The sequence below is a fragment of the Sciurus carolinensis genome, chromosome 4 (assembly GCF_902686445.1).
Source record: "Sciurus carolinensis chromosome 4, mSciCar1.2, whole genome shotgun sequence".
Classification (NCBI taxonomy): domain Eukaryota; kingdom Metazoa; phylum Chordata; class Mammalia; order Rodentia; family Sciuridae; genus Sciurus; species Sciurus carolinensis.
The window spans coordinates 154,886,524-154,906,350 of NC_062216.1; the positions used below are offsets into that span (position 1 = coordinate 154,886,524).

Here is a 19,827-nt window from a genome sequence, read left to right on the forward strand (position 1 = left end):
TGATCCATTGTGAGTTGATTTTTGTGCAGGGTAACAGATAGGGGTTTAGTTTCATTCTGTTGCATGTGGATTTCCAGTTTTCCCAGCACTATTTGTTGAAGAGGCTATCTTTTCTCCATTGCATATTTTTGGCCCCTTTGTTTAGTATGACAAAATTGTATTTATTTGGGTTTGTGTTCGTGTCCTCTATTCTGTACCATTGATCTACCTATTTTGGTACCAATACCATGCCTTTTTTGTTACTATTGCTTGGTAGTATAGTTGAAGTTCTAGTATCGCGATACCCCCTGCTTCACTCTTCCTGCTAAGGATTGCTTTATCTATTCTGGGTTTCTTATTCTTCCAGATGAATTTCATGATTGCTTGCTCTATTTCTGTAATATATGTCATTGGGATTTTAATAGGAATTGCATTGAATCTGTGTAGCGCTTTTGGTAGTATGTCCATTTTGACAATATTAATTCTGCCTATCCAAGAACATGGGAGATCTTTCCATCTTCTAAGGTTTTCTTGAATTTCTTTCTTTAGTGTTCTGTAGTTATCATTGTAGAGATCTTTCACCTCTGTTGTTAGATTGACTCTCAAGTGTTTTATTTTTTTTTGAGGCTATTGTGAATGGGGTAGTTTTCCTAACTTCTCTTTCTGAAGATTCATCACTTATGTATAAAAATGCATTAGATTTATGAGCATTGATCTTATATCCTGCTACTTTACTGAATTCACTTATGAGTTCTAAAAGTTTTCTGGTGGAATTTCCTGGTTCCTCTAAATGTGTAATCATGTCATCAGCAAATAGGGATAGTTTGAGTTCTTCTTTTCTATTCGTATCCCTTTAATTTCTTTGGTCTAATTGCTCTGGCTAGAGTTTCAAGGACAATGTTTAAATAGAAGTGGTGAAAGAGGGCATCCCTGCCTTGTTCCAGTTTTTAGGGGGAATGCTTTCAGTTTTTCACCATTTAGAATGATATTAGCCATGGGCTTAGCATAGATGGCCTTTACAATGTTAAGGAACATTCCTACTCTCCCTATTTTTTCTAGTGTTTTGAGCATGAAGGGATGCTGTATTTTATCAAATGCTTTTTCTGCATCGAAATAATCATGTGATTCTTGACTTTAAGTCTATTGATATGGTGAATTACATTTATTGATTTCCTGATGTTGAACCAACCTTGCATCCCTGGGATAAAACTCACTTGATCATGGTGCACTATCTTTTAAACATATTTTTGTATGCGATTTGCTAAAATTTTGTTGAGCATTTTTGCATCAATGTTCATTAAGGATATTGGTCTGAAATTTTCTTTCCTTGATGTGTCTCTGTCTGGTTTAGATATCAGGGTGATATTGGCTTCATAGAATGAGTTTGGGAGGCTTCCCTCCTCTTCTATTTCATGGAATACTTTGAGGAGTATTGGAATGAGCTCTTCTTTAAAGGTTTTGTAGAACTTGGCTGAGAACCCATCTGGTCCCAGACTTTTCTTTATTGGTAGACTTTTGATGACTTCTACTATTTCATTACTTGAAATTGATCTATTTTAATTGTGTATGTGCTCCTGGTTCAGTTTAGGTAATTCATATGTCTCTAGAAACCTGTTGGTGTCTTTGAGATTTTCTATTTTGTTGGAATATAGATTTTCAATATAGCTTCTAATTATGATTTGAATTTCAGTTGTGTCTATTGTGATATTTCCTTGTTCATTCCGAATTTTAGTAATTTGAGTTTTCTCTCTCCTTCTCTTTGTTAGTGTGGCTAAGGGTTTATCAATTTTGTTTATTTTTTCAAAGAACCAACTATTTATTTTGGTGATTTTTTTTTTATTGTTTCTTTTGTTTCAATTTCATTGATTTCAGCTCTGCTTTTAACTCTTTCCTGTCTTCTACTACTTTTGGTGTTGCTCTGTTCTTCTTTTTCTAGGGCTTTGAACTGTAATGTTAGGTCATTTATTTGTTGATTTTTTTTTCTTCTTTTATTGAATGTGCTCCATGAAATAAATTTTCCTCTAAGAACTGCTTTCATAGTGTCCCAGAGATTTTGATATGATGTATTTTTGTTCTCATTTACCTCTAAGAATTTTTTAATTTCCCCCCTGATGTCTTCTGTTATCCATTCATCATTCAATAGCATATTATTTAATCTCCAGGTGTTGGAGTAGATTCTGTTTTTTATTCTGTCATTTATTTCTAATTTCAAGCCATTATGGGCTGATAGAATACAAGGTAGTATCTCTGTCTTCTTGTATTTGCTAACAGTAGCTTTGTGGCATAACATCTGGTCTATTTTCGAGAAGGATCCATGTGCTGCTGAGAAGAAAGTGTATTTGCTCTTTGTTGGATGGTATATTCTATAAATGTATGTTAAGTCTAAATTATTGATTGTGTTATTAAGATCTATGGTTTCTTTGTTCAATTTTTGTTTGGAACATCTGTCCAGTGGGGAGAGAGGTGTGTTAAAGTCACCTAATACTATTGTGTTGTGGTCTATTTGATTCCTGGAATGGAGAAGGATTTGTTTGCCGTACATGGATGAGTCACTCTTTGGGGCATAGATATTTAAGATTGTTCTGTCTTGCTGATTTATGCTTCCCTTAAGCAGTATGAAATGTCCTTCTTTATCCCTTCTGACTAACTTTGACTTGAAGTCCACATTATCTGATATGAGAATGGATACTCCAGCTTTTTTGCTGAGTCCATGTGCATGGTATGTTTTACCCCATCCTTTCACCTTTAGTCTGTGGGTATCTCTTTCTATGAGATGAGTCTCTTGCAGGAAGCATATTTTTGGGTCTTTCTTTTTAATCCAATCTGCCAGTCTATGTCTTTTGATTGATGAGTTCAGGCCATTGACATTCAGGGTTATAATTGAGATATGATTTGTATTCCTGGTCATTTGGCTCAATTTTTTTTTTAAATTTTTTTTACACGACTTGTTTTCTCCTTTATTTGGCTATTCCTTTAGGGTAGTTCCTCCCTTTGCTGATTTATATCATTGTTTTTCATCTCTTTCTCATGGAATATTTTGCTGAGAATGTTCTATAGTGCCAGCTTTCTTTTTGTAAATTCTTTTAGCTTTTGTTTATCATGGAAGGATTTTATTTCATCATCAAATCTGAAGGTAAGTTTTGCTGGGTTTAAGATTCTTGCTTGGCATCTGTTTTCTTTCAGAGCTTGAAAAATGTTGTTCCAGGCCCTTCTAGCTTTTAGGTCTGGATTGAAAAATCTGCTGATATCCGTATTGGTTTCCCCTGAATGTAATTTGATTCTTTTCTCTTGCAGTCTTTAAAATTCTGTCTTTATTTTGTATGTTAGGTATTTTCATTATAATGCGCCTTGGTGTGGGTCTGTTATAATTTTGTATATTTGGAGTCCTATAAGCCTCTTATACTTGATTTTCCATTTCATTCTTCAGATTTGGGAATTTTTCTGATATTATTTCATTGAATAGATTGTTCATTCCTTTGATTTGTTTCTCTGTGCCTTCCTCAATCCCAATAATTCTTAAATTTGGCCTTTTCATGATATCCCACAATTCTTGTAGATTCTGTTCATGATTTCTTACCATCTTCTCTGTTTGGTCAACTTTGTTTTCAAGATTAAATATTTCGTCTTCAATGTCTGAGGTTCTGTCTTCCAGGTGTTCTATCCTATTGGTTATGTTTTCTATGGAGTTTTTAATTTGGTTTATTGTTTCCTTCATTTCAAGGATTTCTGTCTTTTTTTTTTTTCCAGTATCTCTTAACTCTTTATTGAAATGATCTTTTGCTTCCCGCATTTGCTTTTTTAACTGTTGAGTGGTGTGATCATTCAAAGCCTGCATTTGCTCTTTCATCTCATCGCTTGCTTCTCTTGATCATTTTAATTATGTACATTCTGAACTCCCTTTCTGACATTTCTTCTGCCATGCTGTCATTGGATTTTATTGATGTAGCATCTAGGTTTGTTTGGGACATTTTCTTCCCTTGTTTTCTCATATTGCTCAGGTATCTACCCCTCTAGTAGTGAAACTCTGAGCTATTGCACATTTCCTCTGTCCCTGTGGATTTCCAATAACTCACCTCCTAGTCTTCAGTGGCCTGAAGTCTTGGAGGAACTTGATAATACAGAGCTCCACAAGGAAGTTGCCCCTCTAGGGGTGGTGGCCTTCAGTTGTGGTATATTCTCTGCTCGTGGGCAGAGCTGCCTCCCCTTGTTGACCAATGGTCAGCCAAAAGGGGACTACACTGCGGGCTGGGGCATGGCTGGTCTGGTCCTGGGTCTCTGGTTCTACCACCCCAGTGGGAAAGCCTCAGTGGTGGGGAAAACTCACCCAGTGGGGAAATCTTGCTTGGGCAGCTCTCCTCCGGGAAGTTCCCTTCCGTCTGGAACTACTGCCTGGGCCGGGGAGTCTGGCCCTGCGAGGAAGTCTCTCTCTGGGTGGCCCTGTTCTGAGAAGCTGCCTATGGTCTGGGTCTGTTTCCTGGGCCAGGGGGATCCTAGCTGTGTGTGGAAGTATCTTGCTGGGCGGTGCTGCTCCAAGAAGCTGTCTGTGGTCTGGGCCAGCCGCCGGGTTTGGGCCTGCCACCTGGCCCGGGGTAGCCTTGTCCATTGGGCACTTGTTGAATTTTTAAAATGACCCTCAAAACTTGATGTAAAACCTTCTTCACAAAATATTCTCTTACAATATTCATCTATTTGGTTCTGAATATCTACCTGAATCTTTGTCAGTCTGTTTATGTATATAATCTACAGGTAGAAACTGACTGGTTTGTCTTCTCATTTCCACTTATAAATGTGTTGTATTGTTCAGTTCAATCATTTTCCTATGTTCTTCAGTAAGATTAACAGTGTGGTTTATGATCTTCAGAGACCTTGTCATGTATCTGTTGAACCTTTTGCTGAAGTTCATAGGACAGAATTATATGCAAACATGCACTCGGTAAATTTTGTTGACATAAAACTTTCCTAGGGAAATACTTGAACCCTCCTGGACACTCTATTTGTTCATTAGAATCTTTGGAGGAGAAAATTATTAATGTTTCTAGGTGATTCCTAAGTAAGATAAATTCTCTTGATTCTAATCCTTGGTTGAATCTTTTATCTCTCTTTGCTGACTGAGAACAACTCATTTTTTTTTTTTTTTTTTGTCCTTTTATTTATTTATTTATTTTATTTATTTATTTTTTTTTACATTTAAATAGGGTAATGATGTTTATTATATTTTTCCCCTCCCCCCCCACCCCTCCCACCCCTCCCACCCCTCCCACCCCTCTTTTCCCTCTACACAGTCCTTCTTTCCTTCATTCTTACTGCTCTCCTTAGCCTAACTCTAAACCTAACCCTAAACCTAATGCTAGCCCCTCCCACCCCCCATTATATGTCCTCATCCGCTTATCAGCGAGATCATTCGTCCTTTAGTTTTTTGAGATTGGCTTATCTCACTTAGCATGATATTCTCCAATTTCGACCATTTGCCTACAAATGCCATAATTTTATCATTCTTCATTGCGGAGTAATATTCCATTGTATAAATATGCCACAGTTTCTTTATCCATTCATCAACTGAAGGGCATCTAGGTTGGTTCCACAATCTGGCTATGGTGAATTGAGCAGCAATGAACATTGATGTGGCTGTATCTCTGTAGTATGCTGATTTTAAGTCCTTTGGGTATAGGCCAAGGAGTGGGATAGCTGGGTCAAATGGTGTTTCCATTCCAAGCTTTCTGAGGAATCTCCACACTGCTTTCCAGAGTGGTTGCACTAATTTGCAACCCCACCTGAATGGTGAAAAACTGAAAGCGTTCCCCCTAAAAACTGGAACAAGGCAGGGATGCCCTCTTTCACCGCTTCTATTCAACATCGTCCTTGAGACTCTAGCCAGAGCAATCAGACAAACCAAAGAAATTAAAGGGATACGAATAGGAAAAGAAGAACTCAAACTATCCCTGTTCGCTGATGACATGATTATATATTTAGAGGAACCTGGAAATTCCACCAGAAAACTTTTAGAACTCATAAGTGAATTCAGTAAAGTAGCAGGTTACAAGATCAATGCTCATAAATCCAATGCATTTTTATACATAAGTGATGAATCTTCAGAAAGAGAAATTAGGAAAACTACTCCATTCACAATAGCATCGAAAAAAATAAAATACTTGGGAATCAATCTCACAAAAGAGGTGAAAGACCTCTACAATGAGAACTACAGAACACTAAAGAAAGAAATTCAAGAAAACCTTAGAAGATGGAAAGATCTCCCATGTTCCTGGATAGGCAGAATTAATATCGTCAAAATGGCTATACTACCTAAAGTTCTATACAGATTCAATGCAATTCCAATTAAAATCCCAATGATGTACCTCGCAGAAATAGAGCAAGCAATTATGAAATTCATCTGGAAGAATAAAAAACCTAGAATAGCTAAAGCAATCCTCAGTAGCAAGAGCGAAGCAGGGGGTATTGCAATACCAGATCTTCAACTCTACTACAAAGCAATAGTAACAAAAACGGCATGGTATTGGTACCAAAATAGACAGGTAGATCAATGGTACAGAATAGAGGACATGGACACAAACCCAAATAAATACAATTTTCTCATACTAGACAAAGGTTCCAACAATATGCAATGGAGAAAAGATAGCCTCTTCAACAAATGGTGCTGGGAAAACAACTCATTTTTAATAAGGTACTCCAGGATACCTGGAAACTGGGTAGAATTCTACTCTATAGAATTTAGGTAACTACATGGTGGATGCTGGCAACATTTCTAGAATATTTAGGAAATGGATTTTGGTTTCTTTCTTCTTTTTGTTTTTTGTTTTTTGTTTTTTGTTTTTTGGTACCAAGGATTGAACCCAGGGGCATTTTTACTACATCCCTATCTCTTTTTATTTTTTATTTTGAGACAAAGTCTCAGCAATTTAGGGCCTTGCTAAATTTCTGATGCTAGCTTTTGACTTTCAATCCTCCTGCCTCAGCCTCCCAAACTGCTGGGAATACAGGTGTGCATTGCAGCACCTGACTCTGATTTTGGTTTCTACAATTTGTTATTTACAAATGCTAAATATCCGTTCCTTCCTTTGGGATGATCCATGTTGTGGGTCATCAGCTTCCCAAACTGCTGGAGTTACCATGCCTGGCTTTACTGTTGCTTTGCTTCTAAGTTATGGTCTGTTGATTTGTTGTTTTACTGGAGTGCCTATTCCTATCCTCTTCTGCTCTTCTTAAGCCCCCAGCCCTTTGATTCTATGGTAATAACCTTATCTTATTCCAATTCAGAAAAGCTCCCCTCAGTTAGCCTCCTCAAAAATTGCATAAAAACTCTATTCGCTCCTTTTTTTCTCTCACAAGAAGTCCCCTACTTGCCCAGAAAGTCCACTACTTAGTCTGCTGTTCCTTTTTCTCCCTTCTTTATATGGTACTTTGCTTCATTGTTATTTCTTCTCTCTATTGCTTTTTTCAGTGTTATGTTTTTTTTGGATCCTTTCCCACTGTCTGTAAATATTCTTGGCCCTTCCTGACTCTGTAAAACAAAAAAATTGGAAAATCCTTTGATTTTTTTTTTTTCTTGAATGTAGATTTTTTTTTTTCAAATAGTCGTTCTGTTTTTCTCTTTTCCTGTGACTAAACAACTTTGTTAGTTTTCTTTCTGTTGTGGTAGCAAATACCTGGGATAAGTTATAAAGAGAAAAATAGGGTGTTTTGGTTCATGGTTTCAAAGATTCGAGTCCATGGTAATTGGCCCTGTTGCTTTTGGACCTGTAGTGAGTCACTGTACCTGGACAGGGAGCGCCTGGTGGCGCAAAACCGCCCAGCCCACGGCCCGGAACCAAGACAAGAGGCCACGACCCACAGCTCTTTTTGAGGGCATGCTCCCAGAGATCTGGAGGCCGTCCACTCCCACCTCCTGAAGGCTCCACGACCTTTCAGTTGTGCCACAGCCTTTGGGGGACATTCCAGATTCATCCATCATCTGTGCTTTCCTCTGTTTCCTGACAACCCACTCACTGCTCAACCCTTTTATCTGACCTATATTCTTTTAAAAATTTTTTCTTTTACTGATTGTATTTATATGTGGTGCTAAGAATTGAACCCAGTGCCTCACACTTGCTATGCGAGGCAAGTGCTCTACCTCTGAGCCATAACCCCCAGCCCGCTGATGTATATTCTTTTAAAGAATGCAGAAATCACTTTTGAGTTTCCATTTTTTGTTGTAAAGTTTGATACATTCTGGAGTATTGTGAAATCGGCATTTTTATTTATCTGATCCTTATTCTTCTTGTTTAAACCTCCATTTATCACCTGGCTCCTTTTTTAAGCACTCCTCATTTGAATAAAACTGTTTTTTTTTTTTTTCCCCTCTTATCTCTCTTACCACTCCTATAATTCTTTCCCATGCCTATAATTCTTTTGCATGTTGCTGTGGCATTTAACCTTGGCTACCTCTACTACCTCTTTTCTATCCCAGTTCATTTAGTTTTCTGACTTCCACCCTCATCTCTCCTGTGAGTGACTTTCAGATGGGTCATCTCTAGCCCCAGTGGTCTTTTGTACTTGTTTTTTGCATTCCCATCTTGCTAGTTGTCCCCTCTGTGCCTCAAGTTATTCTGCTCCAAATTGAATTAATTGTTTTCTTCCTGTGACCCAACCTTTGTGGTTCTGATGTTTTGTGATTTTGATTAGACAATGTTCAGGGTTTGTTACAGCATTTTAACTGATCAGTGGAGCCATATAGCGTGAAGGTTTTTTTCCTTCCTTTTTCATACAACTTTCTGTTTTCTTTGGGATAATAGTAGTTCTGTTTTTTTCATTTGTTTAGTCTTAACATACTGACTTTAATTAAAACTTCCTAACTTGTTCCTTAAATTAGTCAAATTTGCCAGGTATTTGATAAATTTTCTTTTCCTGTCAATACTTTTCTGGACTGTTCTATCTTGTTCCATTCTGATTGGTGATACTACTTCCTTTATATTACCCTAGGAATCCTTTTGCTTTTCTCTTAAGTTGAATACTTACTTTCTGCATTTCTTGTCGCCTTTCTCAGTGTCTTTCTTAGCTTGGTGGAGAATCTCCTCTAACTTTCTAAGAAAGTACCTATTTGAGGTATATTTTTGAGGCATTTTTATTATAATAATATCATATTCAGTCAGCATTTAGTTGATATTTTTAGGTTGGAAAAAAAGTTTCTCTTCCGAATTTTTGAGACGTTGCTCCCTTGGCTTCTAGCTTCCAAGGTTCCTCTTGAGAAGTTTGAAGCCATTTCTTATTTCTGAGTAATATATGATCTGTTTTTCTGTCTTAAAATATTTAGGATCTTTTCTTTATACTCAGCGTTTTTTTCTTTTTAAAAATTTCATGATAGTGTGCCTTGGTGTGGGATGGGCCTGTTTTCATTTATCGTGTTTGGCTCTTGGTGGCTAATATTTTGTAGTTCTGGAATTTCCTTGAATTTTTGATTTTTTTCCCTCTATTTTCTCCTTTTGGAATTTTTAGTTTTTTAGTTGATTTTTTTTTTTCTCTCTCTCTGTTGATTTTGGTTTCTGTCTACATTTTAGAGAGCTCCCTTACCTTTCAGATCCCTGGATATCTGTTCCTGTTTCAGAATGCATCATCAAGAAGTTAACTGGGAATTGTGATTTCCTTGTAGGGTTGTCTGACTTGTTCATGTTTGATACTGAGATCCTCTTGTCAGAATCTTTATGTCTTTTGTCTTGATCTGGTTGAATGTTCAGAGACAAATCTTTCAGTCTTCTACTTGTGGAGATAAATCTAAGTGGCAAGTTTTAAGAAGGTAGAGATCTCAGCATTTGGACTATAGACTTTCTCTTAATTTCCCTGTTTTTAGTTCAGTGACCCCGCTCTCAACTGTGTCAAGTGTGGAATAACCCTCTGTCCTTGGGGTAGAGGAGGGACACAACTCCTTAGACTGCAGAGTGGAAGAGAGCAGGCTCAATGGATTTTTAGAGCCCTCCTGATTTAGCCCCATCTTTCCTAGAAGGTACCAGGGGCCAGTAGTTTCTGAGCCTTTTAGGCGATTTATAGTATTAATTGGGCTGCTTAGTTTTCCTTGCTGTAAGCTCAGGATTCAGTTTTAGGGGTCTTCTTGTCACTTGTCTTTCAGCTTTCTAGCCTTTACAATTTTATTGCTATTATCTCTTTTACTGTTTCCTTCACTTTGTGGATTATGCTTGGAGAGAAAAATTCCCTTTACCATTGTTTCACCTGAATTTTGGGAGGGCCTGGAGATGATCGTGTGTTCCATCTGCATCTTAACTTAAACCTATGTCCTTTAGTAATACTGTTGTCTCTACTCACTTGTACTTAAAACTTGGGTGTTGTCTGCCTTTTCACTTAAAATATATTGGTCATTTAATGATATTTACTATGTGTCAGGTACTGTGCTAGGCATTTATGTTTTAAATACTTAAAAAAAAAAAAAGCCCATTCCCTGGCTTGGAATTATTCAGAATCAAGTTGGGGAGAAAGGTAAGTGAGTAGAGGAACCATGAAAATGCTAAAATTATATAGAGGGGTAGTTTTTTGTTGTTTTGTTTTTAAAGAGAGAGGGTCTCCCTATGTTGACCAAGATGGCCTTGAATTCCTGGGCTCAAGTGATCCTTCTATCTCAGCCTCTCAAGTAACTGGGATTACAAGCGTGTACCACCTGCCCTGCTATGTAGAGGGTGTTCAGAGAGCAGATGAGGACTGTGTTGGTAAAGGGTTCAGGTACCTAATACTACCACTGGATTGAACTCTTTCTCCCTTTTTGTTACCTTTGCTTTCCCATTTTGTACTTTAGTGTACGCTGACCCCTGAACCAAAGCCCTAGGGTGTTTCTTCTGTCTTTTTGATGTTGAAATTCTTTCTAAAGGTTCCATAAGGTAGGCTAATCTCCAGGTGATGGAGTGAGTGGTCATCTGCACACAGCATTCCCCAAACCTGCAGCTTGAATGCAGTGTTCCCACTGTGCTGTCTTTTCCTCTCAAGTGACGTATCACAGGTATCCAGTGTTAGAGTTGCTTATGTGCTCATCTTAGCCCCTCTTGCTGACCTGTAAACTCTTTGAGGGTAGTATCTAAATCTGATTCATTTATATAATCACAAATGTAATCTCAAAGTGACCAGTATAATGTTTTAATAAATGTGCTTAAAAGACGAGCCCTTGCTGTGTTCCTTCAGGCCAAACGAAGACTTCTTCAAACTCAGAAAGAAATTTTAAAGAGGCCTCAGTTTTCAGGGGCAGGTTTTGATTTCTGTGTTCATATGTGAGTATCACGAGCAGCGGGGGACAGACATGGCTGCCCTCTTGGGGACACCTGCCTGTGTCTGTGGTAGCTTTCCCATGGTGCTGTTAAGCCTGCTGGCTGGTTCACACTGATTCAGTGACATGTAGTAAGCAGAGGTTTTGCAAAATGATTTTAGATAACAGCATTTCAAGGTCAAAGTCTTCTAAAGCTTTTACCATCTGAGAGGGTGAGAACTGTAAAATTTATTTTCTGCCTCAAATGGCTCTGTAATTTTCTAAGCTTTTTGTAGTGTATCAAGTTGATAAGTGTGTGTTTTTTGGACTCGATGATAAACTACTTCAAAATGGAGTTTTATTTAAAAATTGTCATTTAAAACACCTAAGGGCACAGGGTGTACAGGAACCCTGGATATAGAGCTGTGACCTCTTCAAAATGAAATGGTGGCATTAGTTTACATGATCCCTTGACGTGGGATTTCATCACTACTTGGATGGGAGCTGAAGGCATGTCCTAGAAGCAACTGTAGTTTTAGCAGGTATAAGGAAATTGGATTATGCTAGTTTTCCTTTTCTTTTTTAAATCCACCAATGGTTCCTTTGTCTTTCCTATTAATAGGGAAACTATTACATGGTTTCTCATTATATTCTGGCTAATGTGACTGAAGCTTCTGGCATTTATTTATTTTCTCTTTGGTATTAGAGAAGGGTAAATATTTTAGTCCTCAGTTTCTATTCTGCTTTAATTAGTTTATCCATGGTTATTGCAAGGGGAAAGATTTTGGTTTTGGCCATATTTCTTATCATATGGAATGCTTCTCTCACTCAAGAAAGAATTAAAGATGTGCCTGGCCAGACAAATCAGGTTTTACTTGGGAGCTTTGCTTGGAAGCAGTGTTGTTTGTTTTTGTTTTCATGTTGGCCAACCCTTGGTCTAGGCATGATAGCCTTTATCATTCCTTGAAGCTGGGACATGCTTGAGGTCTGGAAGGAAGGTGTATCCTTTCGAAGGCCTTTGTGTTTTGTACCATTCAGTGGCTCTGCTCTAGAGTGAGCTTCAGTGTATTTTTACCCCATTTCTCAGAAGTCAGTAGTTTCATGCCTCCAGATAATCTGGCACCACCACGCACACAGAAGTCTTATTTTCTTTCAGTATCTCTGTTCCCAGTTTTCAGATCTTCCTTAGGTCTCCGGATGCTGTGTGCAGTTGTAACTGGGCTTGAGCTGGGCCGGTGCACTTGTCCTGCTGTGCATAGTAGATGTGGGGCACACTTCAAGGCTGGACAGCAGAGGGCAGCAGTGGCAAGTCGCTAGCATCTTCATCCCCCTGCTTCAGCCTTTGTCCCGTCAACACCTCATCTGTAGCCTCCTCCCACACTATGCAAGGCTCTGCTCACGTTTTATCTCACTTTATGATCTGTATTCTGCTTTTTGGGCAGTGCTTTTATTTTTTTTTTTCCTTTTAGGAAGATGATCAATGAAACTCAAAAACTTAGTGTAAAAAACTTTATAGAAAGTCCTTTATAGGTAAAAGTGCATTAGGTAAAGTAAGTTTGCATGATATTTAATCCAGGTGGAATTCTGGAGGTGTGAGTTGAGAGTAAAACAATCTTTTTTTGTTTTGTTTTTTATTTTTTAAATTTGAAGCTTTGGGATGTGAGATCAGCAAACGAGAGGAAAAGCATTAATGTGAAGCAGTTCTTCCTAAATTCAGAGGACCCTCAAGAGGAGATAGAAGTGATAGTGAAATGTTGTTCCTGGTCGACTGATGGTGCTAGAATAATGGTGGCAGCAAAAAATAAAATTTTTGTAAGTATTAGTATTTTAAAAATCAAATTTAGTCTGATTTAAAGAAAATTAAATTTTCTATTAATTTTTGCATTTCTGTTTCCTGATATAAATAAAGTCTGACTGTGTGATTTGGAGCAGGCTTCCTAACCTTTGATCATTCTTTGGAACCGTGCTCTAGGGGATTTGGATGCCTTGTGAGAAGTCTTTATAGTCACACAGGTTTGGGAAGTATCATGCACTACTTTCTCCTATGGGAGGTACACAGTGGGGACTAACATATGTAATGCCCTGGGTAGCTCTACATTACAGAAACAGTTTATGATGTTGAGTCCAATGTTCCTCATATTTATTTAAAATGTAGAATAATTCTGCATCACTCTTCCCTCCTCCTGCTCTTCCTCCTCTTCCTCTTCCTTTTTTCCTCCATCAATTTCAAATACATTGATTTAGGTGATTTTTCAAAGTGCTGTTTATCCCTAAAAAATTTATGATTTGGTGACTGATAGAAATAGTTATTAATAACTGAACAAGATTCTAAGATTTTTATAAAGTAAATGAGGAAGATATACAAAAAAGCAGATGAGAAGATAATACTGTCCTCTTATTTCAAATCTAATGATTCTTTATTTGTGCTGTTCAGAGTACTCACACATATAATTTCTTAATAAATATCCAGGAGACAAAGCAGGTTGCAGTGACCCTATATGATAATAATGAGATAACTGAGGTTCAGAGCAGCCAAATAATTTGTCTAAAGTTGCACTGTGAATAGGATGGCCAAGTCTTCTGATTTATGGCTCACTGATATTGTTCTAATAGTAATTTTAAAAGACTTGAATAATAGATATTATTTTGAAGAGCACAATTAAAATATATAATACAGTTACATAAAAATTCACAGAGAGACCTGTGCATATGATTGTTACTGATCTGGTAGCTGTGACCCTGGGATCTTGTTTGGTGTTTATTTTTATTCCTCTGGCAGGAAATTAAGAAGAAAACTGTCTCCTTTTGTCTTAAGTTTGCCGAAGTCTGTAAGAACAGAATGCAACTACTGCATTTGCAAGTTTCAAAGATTTCGAAATTTATTTTTGTTGTAATAAGATACATATAATGTAAAAAAATTTTTTTTTTTTTTTTTTTTTTTTGGTACTAGGGGTTGAACCCAGAGATGCTTAACTACTGAGCCATATATCCGGCCCTTTAAAAAAAATATTTTATTTAGAGACAGGGTCTTGCTAAGTTGCTTAGGGCTTCACTGAGTTGCTGAGGCTGGCTTTTAACTTGCAATCCTCCTGCCTCAGCCTCCTGAGCTGTCGGGATTATAGGTGTATGACACTGATCTTGGCAAATTTGTCATTTTTAAATACGCAATTCTGTGGTATTAAATATATTCATATTGTTGTACAACTTTTACCACTATATATTTCCAAAACTTTTTCATCACCCCAAACAGAAACTCCATTCCATAGTCATTAAGTAACAACTCCCTGTTTCCCACTACCTCAATCCTGATAACTTCTAACATAATCTATGAATGTACTTATTCTGGATATTTCATGTAAGTGGAATCATATGATACTGGTTTATTTGTGTCTGTCTCACTTCATTGAGCATATGTTTTCAGAGTTCACCTGTTATAGCATTTATCAGAACTGCATTCCTTTTTATGACTGAATAATATTTCATTCTACATATGTATATGTGTGTATACATTCATGGGCATATATATATGTATGTGTGGGTGTATATATATATATATATATGCGTGTGTGTGTGTGTGTGTGTGTATACACACACATGTATAATGCATCTATATATTCCCCGCATTTTATTTGTACATTTATCTATGTATCGACACTGGACTTTTTTCTACCTTTTGGCTCTTATGAATAATGCTGCAGCGAACATTGATGTACAAGTATCTTGAGCCCCTACTTCCATTGCTTTTGTGTGTATATCTTGGAGTGGAATTGCTAGGTCATATGGGAATTCTGTATTTAGCTTTTTGAGGAACCACCCGACTTTTCCACAGCAGCTGCATCATTTGACATTTCCACAGGGTTCCAACTTCTCCATAGCCTTGATAATACTTGTTATTTTCTTTTTTTAAAATTATAGCTATCCCAGTAGGTGTGAAATGGTATCTCTTTGCAGTTTGATTTGCATTTTCCTGATGACCAGTGATGTTGAGCATAAGATCATTTTTTAAAAAGGGAAAAAGGAGGGCTAGGGAGATAGCTTAGTCAGTAGAGTGCTTGCCTTGCAAGCACAAGGCCCTGGGTTCAATCCCCAGCATCACAAAAAAAAAAAAAAAAAAAAAAAGGGAAAAAGGAAAATAATTTTATGTTGCATGAAATGCCTTCTTGTTTTAAAAACCTATAGACCTGTTTTACCGTGCTAAAGGAAAGCTACTGTGCAATTCCCCTTATATATATTTTGCACGTGGATCTCAATTTCTTTTTTTTTTCTCTTTTTCCTGTGTCTTTCCTGCTCTTCGGTATTGTTTACCAATCCTACTGTTAGGTTTTTCTTATTTTGTTCCTCTGTGATTGGGACAGTTTCCTATTCCAGTTTGCAAATTTCCTGTATCACTCTCAGCCACTAAGTTTTAAGAACAGCTTGCCCTGGGAAACATTACAACGTGATTTCCTGTGCTTTGTTTTTGGCCCCCAAAGCTGTACTACCTACCGTCTGTGCATGCTCCCAGGCCTATGCATTCACTAAGTTTCTTTCTTTTCTTTTGAAATGTTCACTGTGTTGCTCAGTCTGGCCTTGAGCTCATGATTTTCCTGCCTCAGTCTCCTGAGTAGCTGGGATTACAGGTGTGCTTTACCACTTCACTAAGCCTCTTTCTGGCTCCCACTGGGAACGTTTATTTTCTTCCGGAGGACTGTGCTTTGGTCTTGAATTGCTAGAGTGTATCAACATACTATATGTATGTATTAAGTATAAACCATCTTATCATTTGGCAAAAACTTTAAAGAGCATATTTAGCATTTAAAATCTTTGACAAATTGAAATGAAGAAGGTTGAATTATTCAAAAATAGCTTTTTTTTTTGGTTAGAATGGGAAAATGATTAACCTTAATGTAGTAATTTGGTAGCTCTGGAGAGAAATAGAAATGATGGCATTAATTTCATTTTAGCAAGTCTGTGCTCTGTATTATTTTGATCATTTTCATTTATGAATTGCATTTTCTGTTTTGAATAGACAAACATTAGGGAGAACTACTCTGTTAATTTGGCTAGTCCATTCATTTATTCACAAAACTTTTATTTCTCTTTAGGCCAGCTTGGGAGATCATCTGTGATGAATTTTCCTGTACAGAAAATGTTTCAAGATGAGCAATATTTTTAAAGTATATATATATATATTGATATATATCTTATTTATGACTCTCAGTAACTTTGCCAGTTATCGTATTAATTATGCTATAATATAATATGTATATCTATAATGTATTAGAAATGATAGTAGTTTTTCAGGACTTAGATTTTATATTTGAAACAGGAAATTCTTTTAAAAATACATTTAGATTCAGTTTAGGTATAGCTTATCTTTTTAAATATTGTGCTTTCATTGATACTTCTATTTATGTTGACAGCTTTTTGATATTTATACCAGTGGCCTGTTGGCAGAAATCCACACAGGCCATCATAGCACCATCCAGTACTGTGACTTCTCCCCTCAGAACCATTTGGCACTGGTGGCTTTGTCCCAATACTGTGTGGAGGTAAGTAGTTGAATTAATTCAGTGACATCTGGGTCTCTAGAGATCCCAGGATGACAGGGAATGGCTTGCCTAAATCATTAGCTGCTCAAGAATCTTGCTTGAAAAACTATGGAATATTTTCTTCATAGCCTAGTTACTTGTAGCTTTGGAATATTAAACTATATAGCCAGCTTTATTATTTTAACAGTGATTGAAGACTTGATTTGACAGTATGACAGGGAATGACAGTATCATTCATCAAGCATTTATTGAAATCCTAGCATTTTCTGGGATTTGGGGAAACAAAGAAATGTCCTCTCATTTTCTAGATTGAAATATGGCATCTCTTGAATAGTATAGAAATAGACACACTCTTTTCTTAAAATAAATGATGAGAGTTCAGATTCTTAGATCATTGGGTAGGATAAGATGGAAGTTATACTTAGAATTGATTAAGGTAAGATTGTTATTGCTAAGCACTAATGAATAAATTACTTTTTTTAAATTTATTTTTTTATTTTAATTTATTTTTATTGTAAACAAATGGGATACATGTTTTTATATGGAGTAACAACATACCATTTGCGTAATCATACATTTACATAGGGTAATGATGTTTGATTCATTCTGTTATTTTTTCCTTCTCCCCCACCCCTCCTCTTTTCCCTCTATACAGTCCCTCCTTCCTCCATTCTTGCCCCCCCCTTTATGTGTCATCATCCGCTTATCAGTGAGATCATTTGTCCTTTGGTTTTTTGATATTGGCTTATCTCACTTAGCATGATATTCTCCAGTTTCATCCATTTGCCTGCAAATGCCATAATTTTATTATTCTTTATAGCTGATTAATATTCCATTGTGTGTGTGTGTGTGTGTGTGTGTGTGTGTGTGTACAGTTTCTTTATCCATTCATCAATTGAAGAACATCTAGGTTGGTTCCACAGTCTGGCTATTGTGAATTGAGCAGCTATGAACATTGATGTGGCTGTATCTCTGTAGTATGCTGATTTTAAGTCCTTTGGGTATAGGCCGAGGAGTGGGATAGCTGGGTCAAATGGTGGGTCTATTCCAAGTTTTCTAAGGAATTTCCACACTGCTTTCCAGAGTGGCTGCACTAATTTGCAGCCCCACCAGCAATGTATGAGTGTACCTTTTTCCCCACATCCTCTCCAACACCTGTTGTTGCTTGTATTCTTGATAATCGCCATTCTAATTGGGGTGAGATGGAATCTTAGTGTAGTTTTGATTTGCATTTCTCTTATTACTAAAGATGGTGAACACTTTTTCATATGTTTGTTGATTGCTTGTAGATCTTCTTCTGTAAAGTATCTGTTCATATCCTTAGCCCATTTGTTGATTGGGTTATTTGCATTCTTGGTGTAGAGTTTTTTGAGTTCTTTATAGATTCTGGAGATTAGTGCTCTATCTGAAGTATGAGTGGCAAAGATTTTCTCCCACTCTGTAGGCTATCTCTTCGCATTGCTGATAGTTTCCTTTGCTGAGAGAAAGCTTTTTAGTTTGAATCTATCCCAGTTATTGATTCTTGCTTTTATTTCTTGTGCTATGGGTGTCCTATTAAGGAAGTCTGATCCTAAGCCAACAAGGTGAAGATTTGGACCTACTTTTTCTTCTATAAGACGCAAGGTCTCTGGTCTGATTTCAAGGTCCTTGATCCATTGTGAGTTGATTTTTGTGCAGGGTGAGAGAAAGGGGTTTATTTTCATTCTGTTGCATATGGATTTCCAGTTTTCCCAGCACCATTTGTTGAAGAGGCTATCTTTTCTCCATTGCATATTTTTGGCACCTTTGTCTAGTATGAGAAAATTGTATTTATTTGAGTTTGTGACCGTGTCTTCTATTCTGTACCATTGATCTACCTGTCTATTTTGGTGCCAATACCATGCCGTTTTTGTTACTATTGCTTTGTAGTATAGTTGAAGTTCTGGTATTGCAATACCCCCTGCTTCATTCTTCCTGCTAAGGATTGTTTTAGCTATTCTGGGTTTCTTATTCTTCCAGATGAATTTCATGATTGCTTGCTCTATTTCTGTAATGTATGTCATTGGGATTTTAATTGGAATTGCATTGAATCTGTATAGCACTTTTGGTAGTATAGCCATTTTGACAATATTAATTCTGCCTATCCAAGAACATGGGAGATCTTTCCATCTTCTAAGGTCTTCCTCAATTTCTTTCTTCAGTGTTTTGTAGTTTTCATTGTAGAGATCTTTTACCTCTTTGGTTAGATTTATTCCCAAGTATTTTATTTTTTTTTTTGAGGCTATTGCAAATGGAGTTGTTTTCCTCATTTCCCTTTCAGCTGTTTCGTCGCTTGCATATAAAAATGCTTTAGATTTATGCGTGTTGATTTTATAGCCTGCTGTTTTGCTGAATTCATTGATGAGGTCTAGAAGTTTTCTGGAGGAGTTTTTTGGATCCTCTAAATATAGAATCATGTCATCAGCAAATAATGACAGCTTAAGTTCCTCTTTTCCTATTCGTATCCCTTTAATTTCTTTAGTCTGTCTAATTGCTCTGGCTAGAGTTTTGAGGACAATGTTGAATAGAAGTGGTGAAAGAGGACATCCCTGTCTTGTTCCCGTTTTTAAAGGAAATGGTTTCAGTTTTTCTCCATTAAGAATGATGTTGGCCATGGGCTTAGCATAAATAGCCTTTACAATGTTCAGGTATGTTCCTACTATTCCTATTTTTCTAGTGTTTTGAGCATGAAGGGGTGTTGTATTTTGTCCAACGCTTTTTCTGCGTCAATTGAAATAACCATATGATTCTTATCCTTAAGTCTGTTGACATGATAGATTACGTTTATTGATTTATGGATGTTAAACCATCCTTGCATTCCAGGGATGAACCCCACTTGATCGTGGTGCACGATTTTCTTAATATGCTTTTGGATACGGTTTGCCAATATGTTGTTAAGGATCTTTGCATTTATATCCATCAAGGATATTGGTCTAAAATTTTCTTTCCTTGATGTGTCTTTGCCTGGTTTGGGTATGAGGGTGATATTAGCTTCATAGAATGAGTTTGGTAGGGCTCCCTCCTTTTCTATTTCCTGGAATACTTTGAGAAGTATTGGAATGAGTT

General features: G+C 37.0%; 1 protein-coding gene across 8 annotated transcripts in view; it reads left to right on the top strand.

Moving 5' to 3' along the window:
- Positions 1–19,827, top strand: part of Apaf1 (apoptotic peptidase activating factor 1) — a 90,283-nt gene that overhangs the window by 43,565 nt on the left and 26,891 nt on the right. For 7 of the 8 annotated variants that reach the window (XR_007108253.1, XR_007108254.1, XM_047548790.1 and 4 more), the window contains 2 exons: positions 12,863–13,024; positions 16,615–16,743. Coding sequence is in view for 6 of the 8 variants with exons in the window: in XM_047548790.1 (XP_047404746.1) it covers positions 12,863–13,024; positions 16,615–16,743 (291 nt within the window). In the remaining 2 variants the exon portion in view is untranslated. Of the gene's footprint in view, positions 1–12,862; positions 13,025–16,296; positions 16,369–16,614; positions 16,744–19,827 lie in introns of those variants that run through there. The other variant, XM_047548794.1, reaches the window with a different exon arrangement.